The 20963-nt window shown below is 38.9% G+C and overlaps 3 protein-coding genes across 8 annotated transcripts; 2 read left to right on the top strand and 1 right to left on the bottom strand.

Moving 5' to 3' along the window:
- Window positions 1–4415: 4415 nt before the first annotated feature.
- LOC6630573 (leucine-rich melanocyte differentiation-associated protein) lies at window positions 4416–5657 on the top strand. The gene is made up of 4 exons (XM_002053886.4): window positions 4416–4587; window positions 4940–5176; window positions 5236–5384; window positions 5453–5657. Exons 1-4 carry the CDS (start codon window positions 4549–4551, stop codon window positions 5589–5591), a joined length of 564 nt encoding a protein of 187 aa, XP_002053922.1. The 5' UTR covers window positions 4416–4548; the 3' UTR covers window positions 5592–5657.
- Window positions 5658–6460: 803 nt separating this feature from the next.
- LOC6630574 (aldehyde dehydrogenase, mitochondrial) lies at window positions 6461–10221 on the top strand. Of its 2 annotated transcripts, none has more exons than XM_002053887.4 (6): window positions 6461–6617; window positions 8408–8512; window positions 8591–8691; window positions 8761–9332; window positions 9397–9746; window positions 9803–10221. In XM_002053887.4, the coding sequence occupies exons 1-6, from the start codon at window positions 6582–6584 to the stop codon at window positions 10094–10096; spliced, it is 1458 nt and encodes a 485-aa protein (XP_002053923.1). In that variant the 5' UTR covers window positions 6461–6581; the 3' UTR covers window positions 10097–10221. The 2 variants fall into 2 exon arrangements, with proteins under 2 accessions (XP_002053923.1, XP_032294346.1); XM_032438455.2 differs by lacking the exon at window positions 6461–6617 and adding an exon at window positions 8192–8330.
- Window positions 8909–20696, bottom strand: LOC6630575 (uncharacterized). 5 transcript variants are annotated; one of them, XM_032438464.2, is made up of 7 exons: window positions 17762–17901; window positions 16600–16773; window positions 12512–12751; window positions 12268–12453; window positions 12063–12204; window positions 11437–11592; window positions 8909–11380 (listed from the first exon to the last, which is right to left on the bottom strand). In XM_032438464.2, exons 2-7 carry the CDS (start codon window positions 16661–16663, stop codon window positions 10969–10971), a joined length of 1200 nt encoding a protein of 399 aa, XP_032294355.1. In that variant the 5' UTR covers window positions 16664–16773; window positions 17762–17901; the 3' UTR covers window positions 8909–10968. The 5 variants fall into 5 exon arrangements, with proteins under 5 accessions (XP_032294355.1, XP_032294353.1, XP_015027058.1 ...); XM_032438462.2 differs by having other exon boundaries at window positions 16600–16915; window positions 17762–17896; XM_015171572.3 differs by having other exon boundaries at window positions 12268–12450; window positions 16600–16915; window positions 17762–17895.
- Between the last annotated feature and the right edge of the window lie 267 nt (window positions 20697–20963).

The following is a 20963-nucleotide window of genomic DNA, read 5'->3' as shown; positions in this document are numbered from 1 at the left end:
TTATTGGCATTTGTGTTTGCCCTTCGTTCGATTTCGGGGTATGAGTTGAATGTTGCCAGCCCATTCGGTTTTGTTTTTTTTCTCGGGTATTTCCACAATATCTAGCAGCTTTAAAATAGACTGAAACTCTGAAGAATGCACTTGAGACCCGGCGTTGTTGCCACTTGTTGCACTCAAGTGCCAACTGGCCTTTCAACCAATTTTTGGTTTATCATTGCCACAGCGCATTCATGCTTTGTGCTAGTTTGCGAGGGAGCCAAGCGACGCTTTGGAGGCCCCGTCATTGAGATGCGACCCTACAAATCGATTAGTTGGTCAATGCCTCCAAGCCAGCTCGTTCAAAGATGCCGATCTCAACTCTTTTCAAATGGGACAGTCTTCAGTTTAACTGATTATTCTTATCATCAACAATTAACCCTCTGTTTCCAAATATTCAAATAAATGTATTTAACGCTTATATTAATTGCCTTAAATTTATTTTCCCTTCAATAAATTCCTAGATGTTATTTATTTAACTTTATAAACCTCAAATATTTTACGGAAGCTATTTTAATGAATTTATTCAATTTGTTTATTTTTGCTGTCTATTGTCAACAATAAACTGTATGCAAATCCCAGAAATTGTTTATAAAATTTAATTTGTATTTATTTTATTTGAATATCATGTTTATACACTTTACTTTAAAGCATTTTATGAAGTTCCCAATTTTTGTATTTAAGATTTTTATTTTATTTTATTAATTTAACTCTTTCGCTTAGCTCCAAATAAAATATAATGGAAATCATGGCAAAGTGTGTTACACATTTAAATGCTTCAACCTACATTAAACAAATTATCACAATTTTTAAATGAGTGTCATGAACGCCCCCGGCCGCCCCGCTGGTACCACCGCCGCCGCCGCATCACTCAACTGGAGGAGGTAGACTAAGCCGGGCCGGCAACTTGAGCCGGCGCGTCGTCAGTGCAAAGCAAGCCAAAATATTTGTTGACAAACCGTTCGAACAAATTACTTAATGGCTTAGCCAGTTAATGACCATAATGATGACAAACGTGATAATGATGAACAGGTAGCTGCTCGATGGGATGCTGCCTCGATGCCTCGATGTCTCGATGCCTCGATGCCACGTGGATGCGCCGCACTGTGTGCGTAGACAACTTAAAATTTATTGCATTTTAAAAGCCAAGCTTTAAGCAACTGCACTAAGGCAGCTTAAAGCGCAATTAATTTATTTGTGACCAATTAATTACTTATATTTTGCTAATATATATAAATAACATTTTATTTGATATAATTAATTAAAACTAACCGAGCAAGCGGTTGGTTGGCGCCTGCAATCAAATATATGTATATATAACAAATATTTTATTTTATATTGAAAATTTGTTCAGAATATTCTTGAATGTATTCAATTTATTTTCAAAAGCTTGCATTTATCTTAATATTTTTTAGGTAACCCACATTAGTTATCTTCATTGCTGTTTTCCAATGACCTTCAATCAGTGTGCAGCGTCTCCAACGATTATCTTGTTAATTAACGCTCAACAGCAACTGGCTTGATTTTTGTTTTTGTTTTTATTGCCGTCTCTTCATGTGAAACACTTGGCGTGCTTTCGCGCCAAGGCGAATGGGGCACAGTGGGCGGCTGGGCTGACCAAACGACTGGCGAGCGCTGCACAAGGTCATCCAATTTGCCGCTAAACGAGCACAATTATCGAGCAGCTTATATAACGTATACGACCCGTAGGAAGTCATTTAAATTCGAGTTACACGCGCACTTCTTCTTCTACATGTTAATTTTACTTTGCTGCGCCCACCGGCTCCAGCGCTGCCTGGCAATGGCAATGGGTGGGTGGGTGTGCGGCTGATGTCATGTGGAGTATCCATGGCTTTTCAATTACAATGAATAATGAATGTTAATGGCGCCGACTAACGGGCCTTAGCCCTAAGCTTAGTCAAAAGTGCTAATGGAACTCAAAGTAAACTCTATTTATAAGCCTGCATTTCCAGAGAAAGTTCTTAAAGTGGTCAAAACTAAGTAAATGGGTGGTTGGGCGTTTGACAATTGTCAAGACTCTAGCATACACTTAAAAAAAAAGGCAGTCAAATCGATCACAAGACATAAAAAAGGTTTTAATTTAAGATACATAAAATTATACTAATAATAAAAAAAAATTATAAAAAATTTATAAAGATCAAAGAAGATTCAGGACGATTTAATACCCTTGTAGACATTTCCCTTTTGCCTTTTGCTTGAGTAGGGAGCAGAGGTAAACATATAAAAGTTTTTCATACAACAAACTGCCTATGGACCGTTTGCTTTTGCAGCAGCTATACATGGTCCGATTTGTGTCGGTTCCTTCTTGTGTTGAGTAAGGCGACACAGTCACATTTGTAAGTGTACTTAGGGCCGAGATCAATAAACTTTAACGGCCCAAAATGACGCATATCTAAGCTAAAAATGCCAGTAAAAAGGTGAAAGTTCAAGAAGCGTTCTTTAAATAATTACAATAATTAAGTGGGCAGTACAAACAAACAAACAAAGGCCAATCGAAATGCTGTAGCGTAATTAAGGAAAGAGAAAACATTGACATTGAATTATAATGCCGCGTGTAGTACACAATAATAACAATTAATAATTGTTTTTTTAATGCAATGAGTGCGTATAAAAGAAGTGAAATATTAATAAAGATCAGCAAACACGCACATAATGTGCTTTTATTAACGGGCTGCTGACCATTAAAACAAACACCTCCAAGCACAGGTGGGCGGCGGGCATAAAATTCAACCAAACAACAAATCAATGAATGCAACAAAGGCAAATTGTGGACTATCTGGACGTGGGGCGTGGCACATTGTCGCCTCTGCCAGAGACTTTAATGTCAAAAGGCAAACGCGCACTTACAAATCGGTTAGTTTCACAGACGTATCTCATGGATGCCCAATGCCAGTGCATGTATCTGCAGTTTGCTGTGCCCGTGTGCGTGTGTGCGTATGTGCGTGTGTGTGTGTGTGTGTGTATGTGTCTGTGTCATGTTTCATTGAATACAATGCCCAGTTAAACACTGCTGCCGTAATTTGTATCTCGCACTTTGTTTATTTACGCTGTCATCTGCTATTGTTTGGCGCTAAGAGTGCACCCCTCCCCAGGCCGCTTGCTATTTCCCCTTAGCCTTTTTCTGTTTTGGCCAGCACACACACACATGAACACATTTACAAAGCAGCATTTTGTTAGCCATTTGCAGTCAGTCACATTTTGTGGGGCCCCGCAACAACAACAACAACAATAACAACAACAAATTCGCTTGTCAGCGCGCCCCTGGTTCAGTTTTGTTTTTGGGCACTTTAGCTTTTTGATTTTGTTGCTGTGGGGCACTTGGGGCTGCTTTGAGTCTCGACCATCATTTTTGTTTACCATGGCGCGTTTTCTGCGGCCTAACTGGCAATTAAACATGTATTTGCTGGCATTTTGCCATTGTGGCGCACACTTAAACGCAAGCCACGCCCCCTTTTTGCTGAGGGACTTATCACAATGTCAGTGCATCACAAGCGCATAGTCGAGCGGACGTTGAGCTGGCTATAGGGGAGTAATTTATATGGGCATTAGATGCATTTATCTTCAATTAAAAACTGGTGCACTTGTCGTATACGTGATGCTGTCGACAGGATAAGCTACGATGTACTAAGCTGTAGTCAATTAAATAATGTGTTTATGTGAAATGCAATAGTTGTGCTCCCTTCATTTTCTCCTATCACTTTCAGCTGATATGTCTGTCAAGGGTCAATAGTTTGTATATTTCCCTGTCAAATGTGCATATGCATTTCTCAACTAACATCGACTTTTCCTTTTGATTGTACTTGTAAGTTTATCTGCCTGTCAAAAATTAGCAGTATATTTATTTAGTGATTAGGCATGTCTTTGCACAAACTTGTACAATTGGCCACTTTGAGCTGCATTTTTTTTATCTTGCTAACGGAGAAGTCCGCTAAAGATGAATGTTGAAGAAGTATCCAATATATGTTTTTATCATTTATCATCATCTCATTGGGTTTTCAATTAATATCTTAAATATTTTTGAGAATTATTAAGGTACATATCCTATTGCTTCACGTCTTGAGACAAATTCAGTTTTTCGCTAATAAACTATCTGCTGAAAAGCTTGATTTTTTAATTTACACACAATTTGAAGGTTGAGTCAGGTTCATGTAAACGAACTGTACAGTTCGCACAGCGGCGCCATCTGTGTGTCGCGCTTGTGCGCTTATCAAAAACTCACAGCTGTGCTGCTTCGTCTTCGCCTTCCGCTCTTACTAACTACCTTGAACAAGTTCAACGCAAAAGCTTCGCGGCCGAACCTCAAGAAGCCACAGAAAATAAACAAGAAAGAGGCAGAGCGTAAAGATTGTAAAAATAATACACAGTAATACACAAATGCGAGCAGTTATCAACTGCAGTTCCGCACGAGAAGATCCACACGACGGTGCGCCTGATAAATCCAAAGAAACAACTTTCGCTCTGGACTTTTGCTAGGAAAAACTCCAAAGAAACATGGAAGTATTAGATGACGACGACAACTACAGCGAACAGGTGGGGTAAACTGTAGCTTATCTCGCCACATTCTCAAATATAAATTCTGTGCATACTCTGTTCACAAAGTGCAAAGGGGTATATTGCATTTGAGCAATGTTCAGCCAGCCGTCCGCTTGAAACATGAACATTTTTGAGGGAAGCTGTAAAAATGTATATCCTCTCCAGTTTTTTAAGCTAAAGTCCGTTTGTGCACTTCTCACGACCTCTTCTATAAGTCAAGCCAAAAAAAATGCGGTCACGCCCAAGTCTGCTTTCGACTGTTAAAAAAACAGTTATTGGAACATGGACAGAGTATTGCTCAGTTGATTAGACCCGCCTTCAACAGTTTTTATTGCTCCCTTTCGCCCAGCTCATTCTGGTGCAACAGAATCTGCGCTCGATGCCCATTGAAATTGTGCAGCGCTATGCCGAGAGCACCGAGCATTTGGATTTGAGTCACAATTGCCTCAAGGATCTGTCCTGGCTGTCGGAATTTGAGCAGCTGCGTTATCTGGTTCTGGACAGCAATCGGCTGCACGAGTCGCAGTTGCGCACGTTGCAAGTGCCACTGCCACAGCTGGAAGTGCTCATGCTGAACAAGAACGAGGTGAGGCAAGCTAATGTGCCCCGGTTATCAATTATTATATAGGGTATATCAATTTACAGTTCAGCGATCTGGCGGCAACGATTCGACTTATCAGGCGGCTCTTTCCCAACCTGCAGTACCTCAGCCTACATGGCAATCCCATTTGCCCCGACGGCCTGCATTTGCAGCCTTTCTCCAGCTACTTGGATTACGATTATACATACTACAGGTGGGCATATTTAACAGCTCCTAAGCTAATAATATATATACATATATATTGAATACTTTATTTTTTAGCAATTTCATAGCTCAGTCGCTGGGAAAGCTAAAATTTCTGGATCACGCCCCGGTTAAACGTTCCTTTAACTATGAGAGTTTTCCTATCAAGGGCCATGATAGGTCTGAAAATACACTTGTAAACACGACAAAACTTTGAAGAAAAACACATGTTCTTACCAAATTGATAAAAATCTCAATATTATAAATCATATACGTACCTGTATTTGTGTAGAAAAAGCTCTTAGCCATGACAGGCACCCATTATTATTGATAAAAGCTCAAGGTGAAGAGCTTTTATCAACAGCCGAAAAGGCGCATAAGACATAATGCACAACAATTATCATAGCACGACTAAGGAATACTTCGCAATGTCCTACAACTATTCTTAAAGGCTGACAAAATGTAGGATATCTTTTCTACATCAAGGACTTAAACGATGCAAAAATATTAAATAACTTAAAAGTCAGTATAAAATAATATAATAGGTTTTTGGTAATATATTTTTGATAATAAATGTATAGCAAGTACTAATATTAATAAAAAGATGAAGTACACTTCTAATAACAACTTGGGTTACGCAAAAACAAACGACATAAGAAAAAGTTTTGATTAGAAAAAAAAAAATATATTCACCAAATTTAATGGGTATTATTGAACTAACACAAGTATAAAGCATAAAATAATTGAAACACAATATAAAGTGGTAAAAATAAATTCTAGATAAAAGAGAGATTAAATTTGAAAGATAATAATTTAAAAAAATACCTGCACGAGAAATCAAAGATAATGATATATTAAATATGTGATAAGGTGCCGTAATACAAGAGGTAGGAACAAAAAGCACAAGTAGGAACAAAAAGCCAGCCTTAAACTTTGCAGGGTATATAAACATGCATAACAGTAGGAATACACACACACACACACACTCACGTTTCTGTTAGCCTGCGTCGCCGGCCGGCATATGTTTTGCGGAGCGAAAGACAGCACAAAAGGGAGACAGCGTTAAAAGCACGCGCAAAGGCAAATCAAATAAACGAACGCATATCAAAGGCAACCATAAAACGAATCTAGAATCCAATTGCAGCTTCAGTTAAGTGCGAACATTCAAGCAGTCAAGTTGTCAGTCGCTCAATTGCAGCTCTTCAATATGGCCAATCCCAACGCGCAGCCCAAGTACACAAAAGTAAGTAAACAAGATGTTGTTCTAATATTCAGAAGTATTTGATACTGACGCCTGCTGCTTAACGAGTGAAGAATTTCAGTTACCTGACTACAGGTGACTACTTGGTTAGGCTAAAAGCTTAAAGCCTTGAACTGCATATAAGAAATTCATGTTTTTTCTTATCGCAAATTTTAATTGTAGCACAATTTATACAACTCGAATGGTTACACGATTTTTTTGTGTTTGATGTCAGTTTAAAAAACTTGTTTTTGCCAAGAATTTACTCGCTTTCCCTTAATATATATGCATGTATGTATATCTTGCATACATATACACCTTTATAACTGTGTGTGCGTGTGAGACCGCAATATGTTTAAGGTGTTATTGTATATTTTATATAATTAATTGTGGATCCATCTGGCCTATTATTAGCTTACACTCGCTATCACACCCTTTAAGCACTATCAGGTGGGCTCTTTGTACTTATAAAAAACATTTCAGTCTAATGCATATATGTATGTACATGTCCGATTTGTATAGCTGACACGCCTGCAATATCAATTGAAAATATAATTATAAGCTTACATTGGTTTCCTATAAAGGTATTAATGTTCTTATGTATTTAGGCTAAATCACAGCTATAAAGGAATTAATGGTCTTATGTATTTAGGCCATATCTCAGCTATAAAGTTTTATTATTATTGTTTTATTGGCATATGTTATAAAAAGAGTTATCCACAAACTAAATAAAACAAATATTTCTAATCGTCGTAGATATTCGCAAATTCTATTTTACTTTCACGCATTTCCAGCTTATCTAGCGAAATGGAATTATTATTTTGTGACTGTTTAAGAAAGCAGCTCAAAACTTAAAAATATATATAAGCCGCATAATCAGGAATTTATTTAATAAATATACATCACATAACTTATGTCTGGTAATATTATACGCTACGATGCGTAAACTTTTTTATTTTTAAAGTAACCAAAGTGCTTACGAATTAATTGCAATAAGAAGCTTAGTTTTATAAATAAACATAAAACACCCTCTTAAAACATTTCTCAACAAATACTTTACAACAATCTACTCTGGGCAAAAGCAAAGTATTTCTATTCTTGAATGATGAACTCTTGAACTTTTTACAGGGTATTATCCCATCAAAATGCTTACTCTTGTTTACATTACCATAATTTGATAATCGCTGGTGGTGCTCTGATAATGGCCATTTCTGATAAGGGACGAACACAATATTAGATTAGTTGCGCTCGACTGTGGACTTTAATTGTCATATTTAGAGCACAGCACGAGTTGGCAGCTTATAGTTGGAATTCCTCTTGAATGCTTCTGTTATTCCATCATTTTATTCGGTTGCAATCTTGACATTCCCACATGCATAAACTCCAAATTAGCTAATTACTCTAAATAGCGTCAATTTCATATTCGTTTATTTTTTTCCCCCACAATCAGAACTCGGAATTTCATTGACAATGTCATTATTTGTTGAGAGTTTAATAAAGTCTAGTTAGATAGTTTTGTTTACATTGAGCGTAACTGTCGCGTGTTTGGAGACTGGCAACTGACAACTTGTTAAGTCCAAGTCAAGCGGCTGTTCGTTAGGCACAGGGCAAAGGTCGTCCATGAAGTGGCGCCAATTAGTGGCACGCCAGGTGCTGCAGCTGCAAATGCATTGCAGCAGCTCGAGCTATGAGCATTGCCCACCCGCGTATAGTCAGGTGAGGCGCACAGTTTGACAGGCACTGACACGTATATTACGTATAATAATTGCCGTATAATCTTTATTTGATTGCAGCTGTTTATCAACAATGAATTCGTTGATGCCGTTTCGGGCAAAACCTTTGCCACCCACAATCCGGCAACGGGCAAGGAGATCAGCCAGGTGGCCGAGGGCAATAAGGTGAGCATGAGCTCGCACTGATAACGTTTGCGGCAGGCGCTAATCTTATTCGCTATCTTTCAATCCAATCCCACCTAGGCTGATGTTGACCGCGCTGTGGCTGCTGCCAAGAAGGCCTTCCATCGCGGCTCCGCCTGGCGTCAAATGAGTCCGCTGCAGCGCACCAATCTGATGAACAAGTGGGTGGCCTTGACCCTTGATCCTTGCATAGTCATATAACAACTGCTCCTTTCCCCATTCCGTTGCAGACTCTGTGACCTGATGGAGCGCGACAAACAGTTTTTGGCCAGCATTGAGACCCAGGACAACGGCAAACCCTTTGCGGAGGCACTCTTCGATGTGACCATCTCGATTATGACGCTGCAGTATTATGCTGGCTGGACGGACAAGTTCTTCGGGGATACCATACCCGCCGGTGGTTTCGTTGCGATGACACGCAAGGAGCCAGTTGGCGTTGTCGGTCAGATAATACCCTGGAATTATCCACTGTTGATGTTGGCCTGGAAGTGGGGTCCCGCACTGGCCGTTGGCTGCACCATTGTCATGAAGCCCGCCGAGCAGACGCCACTCACAGCCTTGCACATGGCCGCACTGGCCAAGGAGGCGGGCTTTCCGGCGGGCGTCATCAATGTGATAAATGGCTTTGGACCCACCGCTGGCGCTGCAATCAGTGAGCACCCAGACATTGCTAAGGTGGCGTTTACCGGCTCCGTGGACATTGGACGCATTGTTATGCAGGCGGCAGCCACATCGAATCTGAAGCGCGTCTCCCTGGAGCTGGGCGGCAAGAGTCCCGTCGTCGTTTTTGAGGATGCGGACAGTAAGTGGCATAGGATCCGAGACATTAGCGTTGAGTAAACCCATTTCATGTGTTTGCCCTGCAGTTGACTATGCTGTGGAGACCGCCCATGAAGCACTCTTCTCCAATCACGGCCAGAGCTGCTGCGCCGGCAGTCGCACCTATGTGCACGAGAAGATCTACGACAAGTTTGTCGAGAAGGCGGCCGCCAAGGCCAAGGCACGCACAGTGGGCAATCCCTTCGAGGAGAGCACTCTGCAGGGCCCCCAAATCGATGAGGAGATGATGACCAAGGTATTGGGCTACATTGAGAGCGGCAAGCAGCAGGGCGCCAAGCTGCAGGCGGGCGGCAAGCGTATTGGCAATGTGGGCTACTTCATCGAACCGACCGTCTTCTCCGACGTCAAGGATGACATGCGCATTGCCCAGGAGGAGGTATAACCAGCACATTGATTAACCTAAGCAAGTGTACTCATGTCCTGCTCTTTCAGATCTTTGGACCCGTTCAGTCCATCTTCAAGTTCAGCTCCATCGAGGAGATGATTGAGCGTGCCAACAATGTGCAGTACGGCCTCGCCGCCGGCGTCATCACCAACGACATCAACAAGGCCATGAAGTTCGCCAATAGCGTCGATGCCGGCTCCGTTTGGATCAATTGCTATGATGCCGTCCTCCCGCAGACACCCTTCGGTGGCTACAAGCACTCCGGCATTGGTCGCGAACTGGGCAAAGATGGTCTGGACAACTATCTGGAGACCAAGACAATTACCATGAAGCTGCTGTAAGGTGGAGAGCATCTGGTCCTTTATGATTTTTGTTTGTATATGGAATATTTGTATTTTATTTGCACCTTCTGGCTTTATGGTTAGACTATTGCATTTCAATTAAAACTATTTGTTGGAAACTAAAATCGATTATATTATAAATTAAAACGAGGCACGAGTTTACTTAACTTAAGCTTAGATAATATCATTCAATTGTTCGAAACCTTTTTTTTTTGTTGTGTTGGAAGTTTAGCAGACTTCAAGTTGGAACTTGAAATTGCCTTTACCCTTGCAGAGAATGCTATTATGCTCACGGGCAGACTTAAAACTGATATATCTATACATTTATCGGAACATCATATAACTATATCATATAGCAGCGAATCGCCTAATAAGGGAAAAGTTTTTTCTGTTTCAAGATATCTTGACCAAACTGGAACTTACTGTGCCTAAAGTCTTATCCACATCAGACACCTATATCATATAGCTCTATAAGGGCTCCAAACAAGCTTAATTATTGACCGATAAATATTACCTTTACCAGGTACGTGTATTATTAAGTAAATTACGCTCTAGGGAAAAAATCTTAAAATCCACCTGCTTTAGCAAGGACTTCTGAAAAGTTGGGTATGTCAACATTTTTGAGTTTCAATATTAGATTCCGAATTGAGCGCAACATTTTTTTAAATCGGACTACAGAATTAATAAGCTTCCTTGGGAAGCCCTCTGCAAGGGTACTTAATATTCGGCAAGCCGAATGTAACTTCTCTTGTTCGCTTGTTTCGTTTTGTTCTAGTATTTGTTCTTAATCCCTGCTTTGTTCTCCAAAACAATCGTATATAAAAATAAACCTGAGATTTCTGATGTGCTTCAGTTTGTGACAAAGTCAAGCCTTAGGCGACAGTTGTTAAGTGTGTTTGTTGCCGTTGTTGTTGCTGTTGTTCCTGGGCTTTCAGCTCGAGCAGCGGCATGGCCACATCGCTAAGCCGTGACTTGGCGCTCTGATAATCATCCTCCGACCTGGGTCTCAACTGCTGCTGCTGATGCTGTGGACTGGACTGCAGCACCTTGTTATAAATGGGTTGTATGTGCTGAGCGCCAGCTGGGCGATGATCGAACATATCATCGATATCAACCAGCTGGAAATCAAAGGCATATATGTAACGCAGCACCATGACCAGCAGCGCCAAGAGCCACAGGATCATGCTAATAATATAGCTGCAACGGAAGAGGTCCAGATACACATCGTGCGAGACGCTGTGGTCGTGGATGAGCGGCCGCAGCAGGGCAATCGCATCGCCACAGCTAAAATTAAAGGTTACTTAATTTGGTTTAATCAAGTGAGACACATGTAGACCCACCTGATGGCCTGGGGATTGGTGAGACCCTGCCGCAAATGCCCACACAGACGTCTCAGATAGCCATTGGTCAGTATCGTGTATGCAGCGCTGCCCAGGCTCATCAGCGTGAAGATCAATATGGAGGGCACCACAATCCGCCAAGGTTTGGGCAGTACACTGAAAAAGTTTAAAGAAAACTTAATTGTTGCCGACTGCCAGATACTCTATTCACAGTGTAAGTAGAGCTTATAATCAATTGAAAGGAATCTTCTGAATTGATAAGATTGTTAGCTCTGCGCAGTTGCAGAAGATTTTACTTTATTGTAGAAGTGCCCATCAATCGGCTCCCTAATGAATCTAGCTCCTCTCACGGGTAGCTCTACTCCCTATGACACGACTGTATATCTTACAAGTTTCATGAATAAGTGAATAGATCAATACACGCTCTATCTCTTTGTGAACAGAGTATAATAAGACAAAAAGTCAGACCTGGCTAGAATGACTGAGCTGGTTGTCCTGATCAAGAATATTTCTACTTTATGGGGTTGGAAATGCTTTCTTCTGTTAATAAGCACGAGAAACATTGGACCACTAACTCATTTTGAATGGGTACAGGGTATACAAACTAAAAGTGGTAAGACACTCACGATGTTTTCTTGTTGCCTGTTTGATAGATGAGACACATGGCCGTCCAGATAATGGCCACAGCCTCGGATATCAGTGGAAATGTGTAAACAAACTGGGCGCCAATGCCGCGACTCCAGCGAGTGGCATGTGTATCTATGGACTCTGCAAGCAATCAAATCAGATCAGATGCCGAACTTCTCTATGATCTTCTCACTATCTACTCACGGCTAGCCAGAAATTTGCGATCCGCTTCCGCATTGGGCACCATCTCAGGCGGTGCACTTGTTGTGGTTGTTGTTGCCTGCAGCGCATTTTCCTGCTCCCTTTCGCTGACCAGCCGGGCCAGCAGGGGCGCATTATCTTTGGGCTCGTAGATATGTTCGAATTTGTATTTTGGCTTTTTGGTTTCTGCTAAAGGGAATAATACAAGTTTAGTTATTTGACTTAGAACATGCGCCAGTTTACTTACGGCTGTCGCTCTTCAGCGATTGCGGCGTTTCATTTAATTCATACGGAAGCTGTGCCACTTTTTGCAGATCCTGCTGGAAGATCTCCTTGCTTCTGTTATCCATTTGGCCATAGTCGCGATCCTTAAACATTATTTTGGCACTGATGATTCCATCGTAGAAATCGCCGGATAGCACATGCAGTGAAACGCTCCACATAATGGAGAAAATTGCCACGAGCACCAAGAGACATATTACTAGAACTGCAAAAAAGAAAAATTAAATAATATTTCATATCCATTTAGACATTTTCCTTTCTTATGTGAGAAAAGTGAAGCTGGTAAATGCTCAGTTTAATGAAAATATCTTTGAAAACATGTTTTGCCATATAAGAACCTACTTTTCGACCGAACTTTGGATGTTGATTATTAATTTTGAGAAGGACTTTGAGATCCTAGTGGAACTAATAAATCGCTCAAGTTATCTTTTATTGAGAAAGGGCGGCCGTTCATTTATCAGCTTTCTGATATGGCAATCAGATCTGGTTAATTCTGAAATATATAACACTGACAACTCCTTTTGGGTTTGTTTAAATGGTTCTTAATTAAGTATTTATCCCAAAGTTTAACATTTAATATGTTCTTGAGCAATGTTTGTTAATATAAATATAAATAATTCTATATGTTTAGACCTCCGAAGCATTATCTATGACAATTATTTTCACCTACTCAAACCGTTTGCATTTTTTGTTTGATAAATATATTATAAGTTTTGAAATGATGATCTATTAACAAAACGAGAAGAAAACTATGTTTAGAAAACCTGAGAATTATGTGATGTGCTTGGATTCTATTACAACTATTTAAAGATAAAGGTTAAGGTCTGAATAATTTCAGATATAGAGGTAATACTTTTGGGCGAGCTTAAGCACAGATGATAAATAGTTGGCCAGGCCTTGGCAGCATCCATTTACAATAGAAATAGGTGGGGCTTGAGGTTGTGGGGGCGGGGGGCTGCCGTGGCAGAGACGTGGCGGCGTCTACTTTTGTATACAGATTCGTAAATTTACTAGAAGACATCGTGAAAACAAACATAGACAATGCACAGTCCATAAACTAGCTGGCCAGAGTTTATATTGGAGGCATGATATCATGGCAGATGTTTTATATGGTTTGGTTAACGAGCCACGAAAGCAACAACAACGACAACAACAGCAACAACAACAACGGCAACAACAACAATTAAAAACATTTGCCGATGACGTCGAAATTAGCGACGGAGCTGCTCAATAAAATCCATTTCAATTGATGCTAAATTTCCGACATGCCAAGTTCACAGAAATGCCGAGCAAAATATAAATTTTAATGGAACGAAATGAAAAATGCATTGTGGCTAAAAGTCAAGAAACATATTTACGAATTTGATATATATGTTATGTGTGTGAGCCATCATAAAAGTCGAAATCAAAATGGGTTTTTATTTTTGTTGTCACGCCAAAATGGGAAAGTTTTCATGTTCCAAGCTCCGAGCTCATAAAAGATATATATTCTTGATCAGCATCAACTTCCGACTGCCAGAAAGAACAGGTAGAAAATAAAATTGATATTCGAAAAATTTTTAAAGGTGAAAGCCCGCATTAAGTTGAGCTACTTTATTGTAGGTTCCTATGGAAACAATCGACGGGAATAAAAGCTTTTGTTTTAAAGAACGTCTATGTCGTGTTCAGGGTATTCAATAGTCGTCGAGCCAAAGACAGCGCTTGTTTCATTTATAATTTTGCCCATTTTTATGATTTGCAAGGATTAATAAAAAAATCGTAAACATAATGACAAATAGACGGACTGTCAAGTGCACCCGTGAATGGGGCGAGCAAATGAATAATGAATATTTTCATGCACAAGCGAACGCATAAATTAGAGAAAAACATGCATTCATTTATTAATGCTGTATTCATAAATGTGTGTGCCACTCGATATTGCGAGTTGCAGCAACAGCGATGACATCATGCCCCATCTCCAGCTGGGTGTGGACCAGGGTCGCGTACCGGAACGTTAATAGAACCATGCCTTGGGGCATTGTTGCTGCCAACAAGAGACTACTTCATCTGCCCGAAATCAGCTGTGCTTCAGAGCGGGGGGGGTAGCACTAACAACTAACTGAAATGCTAGCCCAGAGTGTCATTAGCGATGATGGCAACTATTTTCGGTCAGTCAAATTGGCGATTTGTGTAACTGAATATGGCTCACCGGGGGCCAGACGATGGCGTAATTCTATAAAGCCAGTCGAGCGAGTTATAAATAAATATTACGGCTCGAAACTTGATTTGAAAAGAAAACAGAATACAATTCAAGTATTGTATTCATGAGCCGCCAAATAAATGTGCGCCTAATATTCATAGAATTCAATTATGCATAGAAAATAAACCATGGATAGATTCATCACAAGCCCTTTGGATTCTTTAATAGCTAATATTAAATCCATGTGTATTACAAATTTCTATCTTTAAGTGCTACCTATATATAAAAGTCCATTCTCACTTGGCTGCATTACATGCTTAAAACATACAACTCATCGTCTTGATCAGGAATAAATATATGCTTTGTAGATTCAGAGATGCTTCCATTACATGCTTAAAACACATTTTTCAATGGGCTTAGAGTATAAAAACATTTTGCTTACATATATACAGTCGGAAGCTGTTTCAGTTTATTTGCAGTTGCCACTTTAATATGAACCACATGGCGTATGCGCATTCTTTTATAAACTACGCCCACGCAGCACTTGGCGCCATTAACTGCACAATCTTAATTGTTTATCAATATCTCAGCAAACATAAACAAATAGACAAACGTCAGAGCCGCCGAAAAGTGGTCAAAATGCGAATGGCCAGGAATGAAAGCGAGGGGCTAAGCAGCAGAGGGCGGTGCCTCCATTCAGTGGCCAATTAGCAGTCCACATAAAAAGCAGCACAAATTAACACATTTGCAAAGCCTTTAGGCCAATTTAGCACCTTAAACTATTTGCTTACGCCTATGGAAAGTCTGTGAGTACATATGTAATGCTAAAAGTACAAGTTCGTAAAAGGTCTGGCACATATGTATTCATATCTAATTTGAAGAATGAGGCCTCAGGCTCGTACTGGTTGTTGGTCGTACCTGTTCGAACTTGGATTTTCAATTTCAAAATCATATTATTATTAATAATACAAATCAGAAAAATATACACATAATTATTTATATTAATAATAATAATATTAAAAAAAAAGAAATTTAAATTAAAATAAAAGAAATTATTTTGAAGTAGAGCTGAAGGACTGGACGCTAGTTGTTGTAATTAATTATAGTATTATTTATAATATGAATGCATTATGGTTAATCTTGATAATCAAAATATCAATATCATCACCATCATCATAATAATAATAATAATAATAATAATAATGATAATAATAATAATAATAATATTAATAATAATAATAATAATATTAATAATAATAATAATAATAATAATAATAATAATAATAATAATAATAATAATAATAATAATAATAATAATAGTAAGAATAAGAATGAAAATGTTGTTGATTTATTTCTAATGGCTAACAAACTCAAGTGCGTTCTTGTCAAAATGTCAAAGTCATTCATCAACAATCGTTTGCACATTTTCGTAACATTATTGATGAAAGGCGCATTCCATACACATGACAGACGTGACGGACGCGACAGACGAGAGTCGTGAGAGGCGACAAATGGGAAGGGGGAGGACAGAGAAGGGACAGGCAACATGTTTGCCATAATTGATAAAAATATTTTTTCTGTCAATTTGTTAACCAATGAAGGCGCCTTCTAAAAAAATTCAATTAGTTATGTCAACGGCACGCACATACTTTTATATCTATATATCTTTCTTTCGGAATTATATATTCGGCCGAAGGTTGTTTTCACACAGCCCTTTGTGGGCTAAGGCCCTAAAAATGAAAGACTCGTCTGTCTATACACATATATTTAAATTACATTGTGACGCATTTACAATTTGTGAATAGCGAAATACTTGGGCTTATAAGAATAGAAATTGTGTTAGAAATTGTTAGAAAAAGGAAAAGGAAACATACGATTCAAGTTGCGCACATCGCCAGTTGTTAACTTTCCCTGCTTGTACTTTTTTATCAGCTCCATTGTGGCATTTTTTTATTTATATTTATATTTATTTAGTTTTTTCTTTTTGGTTTGCGGTTTGTTCTTGGATTTGGCTATGCTACGCGCGGAACACCCGATAAAAGCACTTCCTATAGCAAATTTTGCATTTATTTTTAGAATTTATTTCACACACACACACTTCATTCGTTTTTGGAATTATTTACATTTCTTTGAATATTTTATGGAGCACAATGTTTCATCAATTTTTCAGATTTAACGACTGCTAATCAGCTGTTTGGCAGGCCCAACAACACAATAAACAATGTGAAGCGCAATAAATATTAGCAATAGTCATAAATGAAATGAATTTTGTGCTTGTTTGGATTTAAAGAGTCGAAATTCAATAGAGCAGGGACAATTAGGTGCGGCTTGTGGATGCACTGGAGCGAAAAAAGCTTTATCTATGTAAGTAGAAACTGACTGGTTGACTGATTGACTGACTGACTAACTGACCGATCACTGATTGATTGATTGATGACAGCAGAGGACATTAGAACTAACCCAACTGATGTCAAAGCACAGTTAGGTGAATTCCACGCGTAGCTGCGGAAAATAAGTGGAAATCGATTGTTAAAAACTTTGTTGTTTAACATGCGAACAGGCTTAATATTTGGGATAATTCAGTTGAGCAAATTCAGTTAATGCAGGTAGCTTTCCACGAGCGGAAAACTGCTTACCCGAATTGAAAGCAAAAAGCTTGTTCCAGTTAAAACTGGACAATGCTCGCTACTAATTAAAATGAATGTAAAATATAAAAAACAAACAATAATTAACAATTTTTGCCTTTGTTGATATTTTGTGTGCTTCTTAATATTTTTACGGCATTCAATTTGTATGTCATATTACGTATACGTCGTGTAATTAACACCTATTGTTAGCTTTGAGCGCGTGGCTTGGGCTCCTTAATAGCTATGGCGTGTTCTTAGGCATATAAATATAGCTTTATTTGGCGCAGACAATCAAGACGCCAACTCCTGCCATGCAATCGCACCGCCGCAGTTCAGGGTCAGTCAAACGACCCCTCGCCGAAAATACAAGAGAACAAAATTGGTTTCATTGAATATTTATGCTATTTACATTATTGTTGTTTACTTAATTTGCATAAACGCGCTCAAGCGTTGGAAAAACAAACCGATTGCCGTATCGAAATTAAATAGAAGAAAGAAAAAAAACGAAAAATACGCTCCGCACGAGAAACATCAACCGCAGCTCGACGCAGTTGCTCAGACACTGAGGCGGCGGCAGCATTTGGCAGCCAGGCCAAAGCATAATATTTCTCCAGCAAATCACTCAAACAGGGGGCCAGAGCGAGAGAGCAAGCGGGAGAGCGGTTGGGAGAGTGAGGAAGCGAGAGCGTTGGACAGCGCGAGCGAGTTTCTTTTTGAGTTTTGTTTTGATTTTCTCAGCCTGCAACTGGTTATTCAAGTTGTTGTTTTCACGTTTTGTTTTGCTTTTGTTTTCTCATTGTTGTTTGTTATTTTTCGCATAGGCCTGTGCGGCAGCTACCTATTGTTGTTAGTTTTCTTCTTTAATTTCGAATACGATTTCGGTGCGTTGGAGGGGGCGTATGCGTAATATATGCTTTGTCTTATAAATCTGAGAATATTTGTAGCTATGATTATATTATAAATTTGTCATCAAATAATATGCATTATATATACATTCTCGGCCACTATCAACGACCGAGTCGATATATCCATATACGTCTGCCTGTTTCTATGCAAACTTATCTCTAAGTTGGAGAAGAAAAAATACTTTAACAACGCTACTTACACATTAAAGCATATTATCTAGTTCTGTAGACTGCAACGGTCTAAAAATTGGTGTTTGTTTTTCAAGTTTTGAAAAAAAAAATGTCAATCAAATTTAGACACTTACGACTTTCACAACACTGCAAAATATTATTACCATCAGGTCATTGTATCATCTTTTTCAATAGAGTGTATTGGTTGTAAAAGGAGTTCTTACAGGAGATATTTTTATGTGTTTTGCTTTTAAAGCATTTATTCGTTAAATTCTGCGTGCTACAACTCCTTGCTGTTGATATTTGTGAGTTTTTACGGGCGCAATTATCGGCGATGACCTTGAAAACGAAAGTCGCTTCTAGGCTCAAGGTGAGCTTAATTAACAACCACAATGTGTGTGTGAACCTGAAAGGGATATATGTGTATGTACTTCCATCGCGTGCTAGGCAAACGTCTAGGGTTCTTTGTTTTACACCAACTACAACTGGCAGCCGCTTTATATTTCTCTAGATTTCCAAGTATTGTTCTTTGCATTTTAATTGTATTTTTTTCTTTTAAATTTACAAAAATATCTTATCGCATACAATTTGTTTAACTGGCAATTCTAAGTATGTTAACATGAAAAAGGAAACATTTAATGATACGAGTTTTATTTGAATGGGAATGTTTAATCTCTAACCTAATATCGTACTTCTTGGGCACTCGGCAATTTATATTTATTTTTATACATATAATATGTGTGTATAATAACAATAACAAAAAAACCGCACACGCAATATAAACATGTCGACATGATAACACAAATGTTTTTGCCAAAAAGCATAATCTTTCGAGCATTATAATACCATATCTAAACAATATAATCATGTATTTGCAAGTTAAACCAAAAATTTCCAACAGTCAGCAGGAAGTATTACCTGAATTCATATAAGTCAATTGTTTTATAGCCCGATTAAATATGTTTCATTCAATTTCACTTGAAGGTATAAAACACATTTAATAATAGGAAAACATTATGATAAATACATGTTATCACATAGTTCCACACAATATATGACCTTTACATATGCCTACAATATGAAGATATATTGTTATTTATATATTCTATTAATATTTTCTGTTTACCTACGAATATGTGCGAAGCCCGTAATGTGGCTTTTAAATGGGCGATGACGTTGTTCGCTTATGCAAATTAGAAAATGCTGTGAGTAAGCTTCATAAATTTGTTACAAAGTTACAGCCAACGGATACATAGATACAGATACGAAACAAAAAGATACACAGCACCAAGACAGTAAATAACATTTGGCGATCAATCACATTGGCATGATTAAATGCAAATGCTGCCACTGAAGGACATAAACCGCTCAAAATAAATAAGAATGCTCTAGACGGGTGAGCTCGACTAGGAGATGCACTATTCTATAGAGTTGGAGTTTACTTTGTTTGATCTTAAGGGATGAGTAGGGAGCATCCAAAAAGTTACATGTTCTTAATATCTGTATACTCTACGGACACCTACATCTTATATTTGATATCTCTAGCTCCTTAAAACTTCATAATATCCCAAAAATATAATTGCTTGTTAACATGAGGGTTAACAGACGGATCTAAGTTTTAAATTTCAAGTGTCAAGCTTAAAACATACTTTATAGGTTCAAATATTCTTCCTACTGCCGGTTATATATAATATAATAGAATCAATTGAAGAACACTTGGTGCAAAAGTTAACATGGCGTATGCTTGATATTCATATTTATGGTTTAAAAGCTGTATGTTTGAGCCTAAGTAGAAAATCGAATACAAATTTAAGACACATTGACCAACTATTACTAGACTCTAATCTGATTTTAGCTTTTTATCTTTTTTTTAAGATACCTTTCACAATTTAGGTATTAAATTTATCGTGAGGATAAAGTACTTACGCTCACAGCGTACGACCCCGTGATGCGCCTCCTTGGTCAACATTGTCAGACTTTCGCCTATCTGGCGTATCCTCTTCGGCGTGCTCATTAGCGCACTTGCGGTCATTCTGAGCTCGTAGATTTAACAAAACTGCTTCAGTCATATTTTCCACTTCGTTTTTGTGCCCCCTACATGAGGCAAACAATTAACAAAATGGCAATGCAAAAACTTAGCACTTGGCTGCGCATTTTTCTAAAGTATTTCTGAATTTAGCGGAGCACTCGAAATACAGCCAACACGTTGACGACACGTTAAATGGAAGCGAGCGCGTTCAAATTCACGTTCAAACGAAGCGAATGCTCGATGTGAACTGCGCGCAGCAGAAGAAGCGCGACATAGTGGGCACGACTATGTGTGTGTGTGTGTGTGTGTTGTGTGTTGCTTGTGTGCGTGTGGCAAATTCAAATTTGGTGGCGTCACTAGCCTGTGGTAAGTAACTGAGCATAGATGCCAGACAGTCAGGTATTCTGTCAGTCTGGCTAGGCAGAGCAGCTGTCTATAGGGTGTGTGTGTGCGTGTACGTGTGTGTGAGTGTGTGTGTGTGTGTTAGTAACAAGTCACCCCTAAAG

Source organism: Drosophila virilis, chromosome 2 (assembly GCF_030788295.1).
Source record: "Drosophila virilis strain 15010-1051.87 chromosome 2, Dvir_AGI_RSII-ME, whole genome shotgun sequence".
NCBI classification, from domain to species: Eukaryota; Metazoa; Arthropoda; class Insecta; order Diptera; family Drosophilidae; genus Drosophila; species Drosophila virilis.
The sequence above is the reverse complement of the archived record's forward strand: the minus strand, read 5'-3'. Positions and strand labels throughout refer to the sequence as shown.

What these genes read in the sequence shown, in the direction of transcription:
- LOC6630574 (XM_032438455.2), top strand. Translation starts at nt 8,235, where the DNA reads ATGAAGTGGCGCCAATTAGTGGCACGCCAGGTGCTGCAGCTGCAAATG. An exon ending in CGCACCAATCTGATGAACAA is followed by an intron (nt 8,692 to 8,760) that starts GTGGGTGGCCTT and finishes ATTCCGTTGCAG; the next exon opens with ACTCTGTGACCTGATGGAGC. An exon ending in CGTTTTTGAGGATGCGGACA is followed by an intron (nt 9,333 to 9,396) that starts GTAAGTGGCATA and finishes TTTGCCCTGCAG; the next exon opens with TTGACTATGCTGTGGAGACC.
- LOC6630575 (XM_015171573.3), bottom strand. Translation starts at nt 20,460, where the DNA reads ATGACCGCAAGTGCGCTAATGAGCACGCCGAAGAGGATACGCCAGATA. An exon ending in CGGGGTCGTACGCTGTGAGC is followed by an intron (nt 12,752 to 20,354) that starts GTAAGTACTTTA and finishes TCTTTTTTGCAG; the next exon opens with TTCTAGTAATATGTCTCTTG. An exon ending in TCGCAAATTTCTGGCTAGCC is followed by an intron (nt 12,205 to 12,267) that starts GTGAGTAGATAG and finishes GATTGCTTGCAG; the next exon opens with AGTCCATAGATACACATGCC.
- LOC6630573 (XM_002053886.4), top strand. Translation starts at nt 4,549, where the DNA reads ATGGAAGTATTAGATGACGACGACAACTACAGCGAACAG. An exon ending in TCATGCTGAACAAGAACGAG is followed by an intron (nt 5,177 to 5,235) that starts GTGAGGCAAGCT and finishes ATCAATTTACAG; the next exon opens with TTCAGCGATCTGGCGGCAAC. An exon ending in TACGATTATACATACTACAG is followed by an intron (nt 5,385 to 5,452) that starts GTGGGCATATTT and finishes TTTATTTTTTAG; the next exon opens with CAATTTCATAGCTCAGTCGC.